The sequence below is a fragment of the Stegastes partitus genome, unplaced genomic scaffold (genome assembly GCF_000690725.1).
Source record: "Stegastes partitus isolate 25-593 unplaced genomic scaffold, Stegastes_partitus-1.0.2 Scaffold786, whole genome shotgun sequence".
NCBI lineage: Eukaryota > Metazoa > Chordata > Actinopteri > Pomacentridae > Stegastes > Stegastes partitus.
In genome coordinates this window covers 179,833-191,916 of record NW_007578517.1, presented here as the reverse complement: position 1 = coordinate 191,916, position 12,084 = coordinate 179,833, and the positions used below count along the sequence as shown (strand labels likewise).

The 12,084-nt window shown below is 46.4% G+C and overlaps 1 protein-coding gene and 1 pseudogene across 1 annotated transcript; one reads left to right on the top strand and one right to left on the bottom strand.

The window, feature by feature from the left end:
- Positions 1-1,172: 1,172 nt before the first annotated feature.
- Positions 1,173-8,843, bottom strand: stbd1 (starch binding domain 1). The gene is made up of 3 exons (XM_008292119.1): positions 8,430-8,843; positions 6,642-6,922; positions 1,173-5,467 (listed from the first exon to the last, which is right to left on the bottom strand). Exons 1-3 carry the CDS (start codon positions 8,713-8,715, stop codon positions 2,507-2,509), a joined length of 3,528 nt encoding a protein of 1,175 aa, XP_008290341.1. The 5' UTR covers positions 8,716-8,843; the 3' UTR covers positions 1,173-2,506.
- Positions 8,844-9,807: 964 nt separating this feature from the next.
- On the top strand, positions 9,808-10,505 carry LOC103364849 (heat shock protein 30-like; annotated as a pseudogene).
- The last annotated feature ends 1,579 nt before the right edge of the window (positions 10,506-12,084 follow it).

Here is a 12,084-nt window from a genome sequence, read left to right as displayed (position 1 = left end):
CTTGTTTAACTGTAAACTACATTGTATAATTCATCCTACTTTCACCCAACCGGTGGAGGCAGATGGCCGTCCCTCCCTGAGCCTGGTTCTGTCCGAGGTTTTTTCCCCTGTGGGGGTTTTTGGTTCCGTCCCACCAGCAGACTGCTGAAGCTTATAGAGAATCCAGATGTTTGGATTGTTGGGTGTTTCTGCCTTTGTGAAGCGCTATGAGATGACTGTTGTTGTAAATATGCGCTATACAAATAAAACGGAATTGAATTGAATTGAATACTTGGTTTAATTTCTCCAAAGGCCCTTTTTCTCATTTAATTGTGTGTCTTTGTGAATATTTATTGTTTCTGGTGCTTTGCGAGGAATGAATGTGCATGACTGACTTCTACATTTTGCTGGGCCGCCAATGAAACATTCACATCCAATTAAAAGATGAATGTAATGCATCTTCCCTTCTGCTAGTTTCATCCTCTCAGATGACCTCACAAAGCCTTTGCAGCTCTCTGCAGTGCAGATGAATCATTTACAGGACTGGCAAAAAAAAAAAGAAAGTGCATTTCTTCTTATGTATGTTTAAGCATGTAGCATTCACCGTGCGGTTCCTGGACGGGAAAAGATGAAGAGCCCTTCTTCTGAGAGGCAGCAGAGTCACCTTCAGCACTGAGCAGAGCTGACAAGCCGGCATGAAAACACACCTGCTAACGATGCTTTCCCTGCGTGAGCCACCTCTGTGCCAGCTGGACTCGAAACAAGGTCGCCGTCTGGACTCTTGGTTTGAGTAATTCTAAATTTAAACAAAGAATTCGGTTGGTTTCAGTGCATCACCTCACAAGAACCCACAAGTGTGTCTGTTCGTCTGTCGCAACAATCGTGAATGATTTACGGGAATCTGGACGGCAAAGCAACACGGCAGTGCTTGGTTTGAAAACAGTGTGGAAACCTGCAGATGGAGTCACATTCAACAGCATCTTATTGTAGCAGAGCTTTAAAAGCATTCAGCAAAGTCAGAAACAGACGTCACTGATGCAAAAGTTCTTCATGTCCAAAAAAATGCAGATTTTCAAATGATGCGACTGATAAAAAAAAAAGGTTCACTTTGGTGCATCAGTCTGACAAAAGCGACCACTGAATATGAAATGTGACATAATCTATGAACCAACACATCTTAGAAACACAGCAACTGACTTGAAAGATTAGTTTATTCCACTTTTTGTCATCACATTCAGGAGAAGCATCATCATCACAGTTTGCATATTGAGATACGAGGATACAGTCTGACACACAGAGACTGTATATTCTAGTTTATTTTTCTTCAGAACTAAAAACTGACCCAAAACCATCATTTCTGACAAAAGTGAACACGCCGTGAATCATCCATTAAAGTTGTCGTGACACAAAGACGATGATGCCCACCAAAGACACATTTCGATGCATTACAGCACATTAATAGAAAAATCACATTTAAAAAGGCACATTTATAGAACGACGGCGGGACAATCTGGCATGCACAGAGTCCCACGAGATTAAAAGCAGCATCGGAGTTACAACAATATCACAGTTTAGTGGCAAATACATGAGTGTAGCTGACAGAACAGCAGTCAGACAGTTTACAGAACAATTATTGCTCAATTTATTGCTGTAGTAAAAGTGAACTATGTGCATTAACTCTCAGAGATTGTTGGACGTATTTAAGCAGCATATGGACAGTATCATAAAAGTTTTGTTTGTACAAATTAAACACTTGCATGAAAATCACCCGCTTTTAAAGAGGTGCAGTTTGCATAATCAGAGATATTGCTGCATAAAAAAAGGAAGACATTGAACGGGATGTTTCTGTCTTTTGATGAATCGCTGGTTAGTAGGCAGTCCGTAAAAAAAGGTTCCATCAGAGGATTATTTCATGTCTGTTACAAGCTGTTGGGAATTCAGGTTTCATCAATGCACCGTTTCTAGCTTTAAACTGGGCTCAACGTGGTTAAAAGTTGTTCGTTTCCCTCCGTGCAGACATCAACATTACGACCAGAGCTTCCCAAAAATCATAACCCTGAAGGAAATTTCCCAAAAGTCCATTTTCAGTGACCAAAAAACAGCATGTGGACAAAAGACCAAGATGCAAAGATAAAGCTAAAAAACATAATGTGTGGACCAGACCTTGGTGAAGAAAACATACAGTGGTGACAAAGCCCATGACAGGTGCTGCTAACCCAGGTGACACTCCAACTTCTTGTTTTTCCATTTTCAGTTAAACAGAGCAGTAAACCTCACGTATCAATAACAGCTGATTTTTACATGTTTCTGCCTTAACAACTATCAAAAGTAACACTAATCCATACGCAACCTGGACACATACAAACCGTTTCTTTCAACCAAATTTAACCCCGTTTTAACACCAGATCTCTTGATGTCTGTTGACCTCTAAATTAACCAGATCAGTCGTTGGCAGAACATGCTGATGAACAAATAAACTCGCCTTAACCTGGTCCAGCATCCAGTCCCAAAGCTCACTCTCAATCTCCTACAAGATTCCCCACCACTTGTGCACCAGCAGGTCGTCTCCGCTGCCTGTATCCAGGAGGCGGTTGCCGCACTCCTCCCAGCGACATACGTTACCCCTGTCCACCACCACGAACTTCCACTCCACATAGCTCTCTGCAGGCAGGCTGACCACAGTGGACCAGTGCCCATCCTTGGCTTCCTCTAAGGGGATGAACTCCTTCCAGTTTCCCAGTTCCTGCTGGTTCCCTGTGATAGCCACCTTCTGGTACTGAGAGTGGGTGTGATAGTGGATGCGGAAGGTCACACTGACGTTCTGGGGCATTGGCTGGACCGCCACAACCTTTTTGCTATTTTCATCGACAGGGGGAAGCGTGTTGGTTTGAGTGACTTTAATGGAAGGAAGCAGGATAACTGTATCTATACAAGGAGCCTCTGCAGGAGACGAGCTGTGGTGCTGTTCTGCATCGGGAACTGGGTCCGGTTTTGTGTGGCTTTGGGCAAAAGATGGGACAGAAAGGTTCATCCAAGGAAGAACTTGGTAGCTACCCTCTGTGATCCATTCATTATTGTCCATAGTTGCCTCCATAATACTGATTTCAGTTCTTTCATTGTCGTCTTCTTCCTCCTCCTCCTCCTCCTCTTTTGCTCCTTCCTTCTTCTTCTTAGTTTTGACAACTTTTACGTCTGTCTCCTTTTTCTTGTCATCAGGTGTGACACTGGTTGCAATCTGCACCATCAACTGGTCCATCGCTCTGTTGTAACGATCCTCAATCTCACAGCCAAACGTGTCTTCATTGGATAAAAAAGACTCGTCATTAGCCCTGTCTGTAGGTTCACTGTGGGGTTGCTGGGAAAGATGTGATGGACAAGACTCTGTCACCACACCCGCTGCATCTTCATTAACGACAGACAGAGCAACATCATCAACAAAGCGGTCGGTCTGGGCCTTGGTCTGTACTTCAGACTGTTGATCGTAGTGCATTACCGGAAGCTCCACATTTTCAGGGCTCAAATGACACTTACTGGCAGGATCTTCCAAATCAGGGCTGACGGTCATGCTTGAAATCCCGCTCTCTCCACCAAGACCAGAAGATGACCAAGTCAGCTCACTTTGCTCAAAAGCAGGAAGCTGCATTTCACAAATGGGAGGTTTATTGCTCTCGGTTATAATCGGAGCAGCACTAGCGGTAAGCTCTGGGAAATCTGGATTACTTTGCATTTGGTCATTTGGTCTGTCTTGGAAGGAAGATGGCAAGTCAAGATGAGATATTTCTGTAGACGTGACGGGTGGACTAACGCTCGCCTCATCACACAGGGCTGCAGCAGCAGCAGGATCAGCTCCCATCCTGTCCAGTGATTCATCACTTCCTGTCCGGTCACTTTGTAGGTCTTTGTAGCATGAGGATAGAACATGGTCAACAAGTTCCTCAGCCAACAACACAGCTGCGTCGGTTTCATTCTTGTTGCTCTGAATTTCTTCCATAATAGGTGTCAATGCAAAGCTGAGAGTATTAGGATCTGAGTTTGTATCCAAAGCAGCTGCAGTTTCATCTTCTTCCACATGTGACTGTTGATAATCTAATGACAACTCAGGGAGCTCTACGGCTGGGATTTCAGCTTTTGCATCAGCTGTCGTACCACACAGACCATCATCACCAATGTCAAACTCTTCTGGCAGAGCAGGGGCAAGTGCCACACCTGAACCATCACAAGAAGCCAGCGTTTCACGTTTCACAACACCTTCCTCTTGATTGCAGGTTACACCATTTTTTGGCTCAGTTTGCAGTTGCTGCTGTAGTGTGTGGACTTCGAATCTGACATGTGCAAGATTGTTCAAATGGTCTTCATGTATAGCTTCTTCAGTTGCTTCAGCAGCTGGACTATGTTCATCATTCTGATCACTGTCCTGACTGGGCCGCACCACCTCTGCCATCACATCACCACATCGGCCCAGCTGAGAAGACGGCACACTTGGTTCTTGGTCAACACTTTCTTCAGCCAACACCACAACACTTCCAGTTTCATTCTTTTCACTCTGAACTTCCTCCTTAAAAGATGTCAAGTCAGAGGCAGGAACATCAAGCTCTGTGTCTTTATCCAGCACTGGGGAGATTTCTTCTTCTGTCACCTCCCTTTGCTGCCGTTGGTAATCTGATGGCAAGTCGGGGAAATCCCCAGTGCCTGAGTTTTGAGCGTTTGCATCAGTTGTTGTACCACACAGAGCATCTTCCACCTTTTCTGGCTGGTTCAGAGCGGCCAGAGGAGCAGCGAGTACCATATTTGAACCATCACGCAGCATTTCACTTTTCCCAACATCGTCTTCTTCATCGCATGCAAGACCTTTTTCACTTTCTGGTTCAGTCTGCCGTTGTTGCTGTAGTGGGTGGGCATCAAATACAATGTCTGCGAGATTGCTCAAAATGTCTTCATGCAGCTTTTCTTGAATCACTTCACTGGTTTGGCCACATTCGCCATCTCGATCACCATCCTGACTGGACAGAACCACCTCCTCCGCCACATCATCACACAGCTCCTCCTGGGAAGACGGCAGTCTTGTTTCTTGTTCTGATGTCGAGTATACAACCTCGGATTCTTGAGCGATCCCTTGGTCATCTACTAAAGCCTTTTCTACCTCCCCATGTTTTAGTTCTTCCTCTGGACAGAGGCGATCATTGCCATCATAATTAGAGTGAGCAATATCTTCTGGATTCTCTTCCTCAAACTCTGCATCTTTGCTAGAACAGGTGCAGGAAACGAGTACATCCTGGAGATGGACGCCTGGTTGGGGCTCCGTGTTGTTTGTGTCTGGTGTGGCTTCATCATCTGGCTCTTTGTTTGCACTCATAGGAGTTGTCTGTTCGCAGCACACTGGGCTCTCCAAGACACACTGGAGGCTTTCCTCCTCTTGACTGGTTTTCTCATCGTAAACGTCCGTATCTGCAGTCGCATTCTCACCTTCCTGCCGCTGTGCTGGCAACACCTAGACGCATAAAAAGAAAGTTCATATCTTTAAGTAGGACTCTGAGTCAGACAGTGGATGAAAATGCACTATAGGCAGAATATAAGTAGCCATGGACACGGTGGAGCAGCGTCGACTCAAATCACAGAGAATGAAAATGGATAAGTCGGTGAGACAGACCCAGGCTACCTGGTTTCCCCATTTCCAGTCTAAGCTAAGCTAACCCTGTCCTGAGTGCTGCCTGAAGATCCCCGCTGGTGAAAACAAAGCTTCATATGTTTTTTTCACCACGGTAATATGGTGTTTTCATACACTAGAAAACATATCATAAATGAAATAAGAACTTCCACCTGGACACTACAGCAACCAACGACGGTCTCAAAAACACAGAGTCAGAACCGGTCCTGTCAGCTGCAGAGCTGGGCTTTTCCTCTCCTTGTTCTTCTTGTGCGAATAAATTACTTCAACTTTACAGCTTGCAACTGTCCAGAGAACCGTAGTTTTATAGTGTTTGAGCAGAGTTGTAGGTGAGCTGGTGTGCTTGAGTGACAACAAGCAGGGAGTAGTAAAGATGAGTTTTCTTAATGATCAGAGAGGAACTTTAATGCTCAGCTTATAGGCTTGAGACCGGCATCCAGCTCTACATGTAGCAGCCTCAGAGTAAGAAAACAAGTAAAGTTCAAGAAGAACTTCACAACAAGCACATCCAATAGACCAGGAGCATCATTAGCATCTACTACAGCCATGTGTGAGTTCAGTCTAACCTCCGTTTTATCTCCAGGCTGTTGTTGGACATTAAGCTGTGAGTAATTGTTATGGTTCAGAACTCTACATTCAAAGTCCTGAGATAGCTGACGTGTTTCAGTGTCATCTGAAGCAGCTTCTGTTCAGTGTGTCAAGCTTCCAAAGCTTTCTTTGGTTTTAACAGCTGCTTGTTTTTTAGGAGCAGTGAGATAAACCCGAAACAATAAACATCCGTGACTGGAGCTTTAAAGTTCAAACTGTGCATAACTATTGCATTTAGTGTAAAAAAAAAATAAATAAAATATAGATTGTAGTCGAGTTCAAATGTTGTAGCTGATAAACCACAAACAAAACTGAACTGAACCAGTTCAAGTACGGCGTCTGTACCTCCCAGGTCCTCTGACGTCTGTCTGACTGGCTTTCATTTGAATCCTCTGAAACGTCTGCTTACCTTCTCTTCCTCTCTGCCATCGTAAACCAGCTCAGGCTTCAAGCTGCCTTCGTCACCATCACGCTCCTCTTCAGCCACCGTGTGAGCATCCCTCCTCTGATTGGCCTCTTCTGCTTCATAAAAGTCCTGCACAGCCGAAGCGTCCTTCTGCTTCGTGTCCACCAGCGAGTCACTCTGAGGTGGAGCGTCTGGTGACGGTTTCTTCTCAGCAGCAGCTCGGCGATGCCTGATGTTAAGATCAGCGTTCTCCGTCGCATCTGATGAGCCTTCGTCACTCACATCTACAACAAGACAGAAAAAATACTTGAAATATTTTAACCACATGCTATTCAGTAATATAAATGGCAAAATAATACGTTCGGATTTGAGTACTTTAGAGATTCTGCTCTTTTATTCTGTCTGATTGTACGCTGTGTGACCCACAAAGCGTTTCATATCTTGTAGAGGAGAAGAGATTACGTTGGCTCCTTAAAATAAATATGAAAAGCCATTTCCTTCATGGAGTTTTACTGGTTTCTAAGGAGAGTTTGCAGCAAGTTTGCACTTTATTCGTCTTCTCAACCTTTGTGCCTTTGCATGGAATGGCACACTTAATCAAACAAACGCTAATCAGTGCAATCAGCAGCTGTAATGCTCTGTTGTTTCTGTCTCCTGCACCACAGACCGATCTGACCTGTTCACAAGCTCTCTGGCACAACATTGTTGGTCACTTTTAGCTCAGTGTCGAACACAAGGAGCAACAATCTGCAGCTCATGTGTAGACGGAGGTTTCAGTCTGCAGAACTCTACTGACGTAGCCCATGAACCTTTTATTTAAGTGGTATTCAAGCTGTTTCTTAAAGACCAAAAAAGCTTTCCCATCATTCAGCTGCAGAAGATGCATCGAGATCCTGAAGTTCAATCGAGTTTCAATTCAATTTATCGCAGCATTTCACAGCTCTTACAGTGCGATAAAGACCACATGATGTACATTAATAAAAACATGGAAATGCAACAAATCCAGAGTAACAGCAGCAGCACTGCTGACAGGATCCACTACGAGCTGTGCATCCACAATACGACCAGTATGAAAAGCCAAAGAACAGCTCAGAGAGCAGGACTGTCCCTGTGACTGCTCGCTCACATGAGCAGACCGTGGCATTCATGTTCAAGTTGCTTTTTCTCTTAGTTAGAGAATAAAAGCTTCATCTGCAAAGCACTCAGGTCCCTAAAACGCCACATCAGTGTGGTCAAAGTAAAAGGCAGCAGCAGAGGGAATGCATGTCTGCGTTTGGGAACAGCACCATTGTTTCAATGTCTATTTTGGTTAAAGGTCAGATTTTACTAATGAATCAGAGATAATGACACCTGCAGTTCACTCTATGTGATATTTAGCAGCAATGCAGGATATGTGGGTTCCCTCTGACGCCTCACTGCCTCCTCACGGTGCTGCATTTCTCTGAGGTCTGCCATGAAACCCCGCAGCCTGCAGACCAGCTCCTCAACCCGCAGACCAGCTCCTCAACCCGCAACCCACAGACCAGCTCCTCAACCCGCAGACCAGCTCCTCAACCCGCAACCCACAGACCAGCTCCTCAACCCGCAGACCAGCTCCTCAACCCACAGACCAGCTCCTCAACCCGCAGCCTGCAGACCAGCTCCTCAACCAGCAGACCAGCAGACCAGGTCCTCAACCCGCAGACCAGCTCCTCAACCCGCATCCACCATCTACCCTCACAGCAGCCTTCCTGTAATGTGACTTCCAGCAACCTGCAGCCTCTCACCTGACGTCCTGATTTGTTTCTGTACCTGTTGACTCCGCGGAGCTGCGTAATTCCTCCGGACACGTCTCCGGCTCCGTGTGGATCAGCGCCGCGTCCTTCTCCGCTCCGGGGCTCTCGCCGGCGTCTCCTCCGGCCGTGGCCTTCCTCCGCTTCCCCCTCACGCTCCGGTAGATGATGAAGCCCGCCACCACCGACACCACGGCGATCACGGCCAGAGCGACGGCGGGCCCGTGGCGGCCGATCATGCAGAAGAGCGAGGCCAGGTCCATGCGCCTCTCCAGGGCCACGGTGTTGCCGTTTTTCAGCGACATCGGGGATGAGAACGAGGAGCGTCCGTCCTGTCCGGGCTGCGGTGCGACGTGTCCGTGTGGAGGCCCTGCTGCAGCCTGCTCTGCTCTCTGGGTTCCTCTCTGGGTTCCTCTCTGGGTTCCTCTCTGGGCTCCTCTCCACGTTTCCACCGCCGACTGACTCCTCGCTGCTTAAAGAGCTGCGAGCGGCTGCAGGTGCGAGCTGCTCATTGGCTGATTGGATCACGTGGACGCGAGATTCATTCATAAAAAAGGGAAACGAGCTCGTTCTGGTCCGCAGCCATCCCTGAAATGAGTGTTTGTCTCACTGACAGGATTGAATCCCATCTGATGAGATCAGCGTGGAGGAAACCAGCAGCGTGTTTCAGATGAAGATGATGAAGGGCCTCCTCATCCTCTCATCTCCCCCACGAGGCTGCCTGATGTCACTCCTGATAAAAAGAATGAACAGAAAAATAGAAATAAAGCAACCCATTATCTATGTGCGGCCTCTAGTGGGCGCCCTGCTGCACTGAGACAAACATTTACACAGAACATATAAGAAACATTTAAAAAACTGGAACAATAACTAGAAAGTCTTCATTTATATCCTCAAAGGCCCCAGATTGCATGAGATCTGTTTTCATGATGCTTCTGGAGTTAAGGAGCAAAGTCTGCACTGCTGAGTAACAGCGCCACCCAGTGGAGATCTGTACCAATGACCAGGAGCTTCCTGAACTCTCTGGACCTCCTTCAGTCGTTTATGCGACCTGTTTGGAAGCATTTATGTTTTGACAATAAAAATCATCAACGAATGATCATATATCAAACATCTGGTGTTTAGTAGGACAAGTTGGCATCAGATTATTTTAAAGAGCAAATTTTGTCATGCAACAGGAATAATCCAGAAACATCAGCACTCCTGGCCAACAGCGCCACCCAGTGGAGATCTGTGGCAATGACCAGAAACTTCCTGAACCCTCTGGACCTCCTCCAGTTGGGATGTAAAAGCTGGGACCGTCCCACTGCTGAGACACGAAGCAGCACAGACGAGAAGACAGACCTGAGCAGAGCTTCATCTCCCATCCAGAGGACTCCACAGTGGACTCAGTGAAGATGCTGTGCTCTCATGGACTCCAGTCTGCCCTCACTCCATCCATGGACTTCTACTGGCCTGTACTCAGTCTGTGGCCGGAGGTCAACCCTCTGGTCTACCAGGAGCATCTCCTGCACACAAACCTCCAGGAGCTGAGCAGCAGTCTGGAGCTGATGGACCAACTTCAACACAACGTCCTGGAGGAGACGGAGCCTTTCCAAAGCATCGTGGCCGTGCAGCCGGCATCCCGCCAGCTGGACACAGAGGGAGGAGAGCGCTTTGCTGTGACCCTGGACACTCAAGGTTTCTCCCCAGAGGAGCCGTCTGTCAGGCAGGTGGGCAGGAAGCTGAGGGTCAGCGGGAAGACGGAGAAGAAGCAGGAGGACGGGAACGGGTGGATGTTCCTGAAGGGCTGGACCCTGAAGCCGTCAGCTGCTGCCTGTCTCCAGACGGGAAGCTCCACATCCAGGCAGCCAGAGCTCCATGTGCAGAGGAGGCTGAGAGGGAGCTGGCTGTCAGGAGGAGCTGGGAGGAGAAAACACAGCAGAGTGTGTGTTCACAGGCACAAGACAGCAGCTCACAGGACACACCTGGAGACATGGACTGGTCCAGACTGGATGCTGTGGTGCCACTGAGACGTCAGTGTTTAAACAATGGTCACGTGTCCGTTTGTGTTTCTTTTCATTCATGATTATAATTTTTTTTTAAATGACAATACAAAAAAAATCATTTTGACTGATGTTTAACGATGATCTTGTAATATTTAGCATTTTTAGAGCTGATTTTAATTAATAAAAAATAAGTTATCAGTTGATCCATGGTTTTGTTGTGTTTTTAATAGTCCATCCATCATCTCTACACCTTCATCCTCACCAGGGTCATGGGGGGCGGAGCCTATCCCAGCTGACTCAGGGTGAAGGCAGGTTCACCTGGACAGGTAACCAGTCTATCACAGGGCTACACTTAGAGACAGACAACCAAGCACACTCACATTCACACCTACGGACAATTTAGAATCACCAATTAACCTCAGCATGTTTCTGGACTGTGGGAGGAAGCCGGAGAACCCGGAGAGAACCCACGCTGCACGGGGAGAACATGGAGACTCCACGCAGGAAGATCCCGGGTGTCCTCACCGGGACGCCAACCGGTGACCTTCTAGCTGTGAGGCGACGGTGTTAACCACTGAACCACCTGCAGCCTGTTGTAAATAGTCACAAATTTCAAAGTAAGAGTTTGTATTATTTATACATTTACATAAAATATTAAATTGTGATTATTCTGTTTTTACTTTACTTTTGTCTTAATGTTTAACATTTTGGCCAAATTCATTATTTTTTCTAAATTACTTTGACACCAACTGTTTTAATCTGGATTTATTGCATTTACAGTAAAGTTACTTCAGGTTTAGATTGGATTTGATTAGCTGCAGACTTAATGCATTTTTTTTTGTTTCAACCCTTTTTCTCTTTTCTTTTTTACAGACGTGCAAATAAGAAAGAAAACAACTAGTTTCAGAGATGGAGTAACGCGTGTAGTTGCCCATTACGTCCACTAGGTGTCACATTTAATCCGGTAACCAGCTCTAGTGACTCTGTCACTGGACTGTCCCTCTGCCTTCAGATCCAAGTTGAAAAGCTCCTATACCCAATGATCTAGCTGCCAAATGATAACGAGCACTGAAGCCCCTCTGGAGGTACTTTATGATTTTCAAAGTATGAAGAAAAAGAGTTTTTCTCTGGTGTAGGAGCCCAGATTTTCTCCGGTTGCGGTGATGCCAGGCGGCTCTAAGCAGCATGTTCACAACGCAGCTTTGTCGTGTGATTGGTTCCTCCTCAGTAACAGTGCAGAAGTGATGAGGAGAAAGAAAACTGGCGTGATGAGGTCTGAACTAACTCTCCTGGGATCCAAACACTCTGTCACCACCCCAAAAGGAAAAATCCAGAAAACAAAGAAAACAAAGAAAGCAGCATCAGCCAAGGTACAAATTTAGCACAATGAAGCACCATTAGAGCCCTCCTGCGTTTCCTTCTCTTCCCTCACATTGTTGGTAGGTTCATGTCAGCCACGGCTGCTTGGTCTCTCCTTGGCTCCCGCCAGGCTGTCAGGGCTTTTTCTTTCCTAAGAATAGATGGATTTGCCCCGTAAACGTGGCAGAAAACAGAGCTGGAGGAGGAGAGGAACTTTCTTCAGGGACTCGCTCGGTCGTTGTGTCGTTTGCTATTCGTGGAGCTGCTCTTTGTTTTCCATGCTGACACAATGTTTATTCAAAGGATCTTTAAATATCAGAGGTCTGT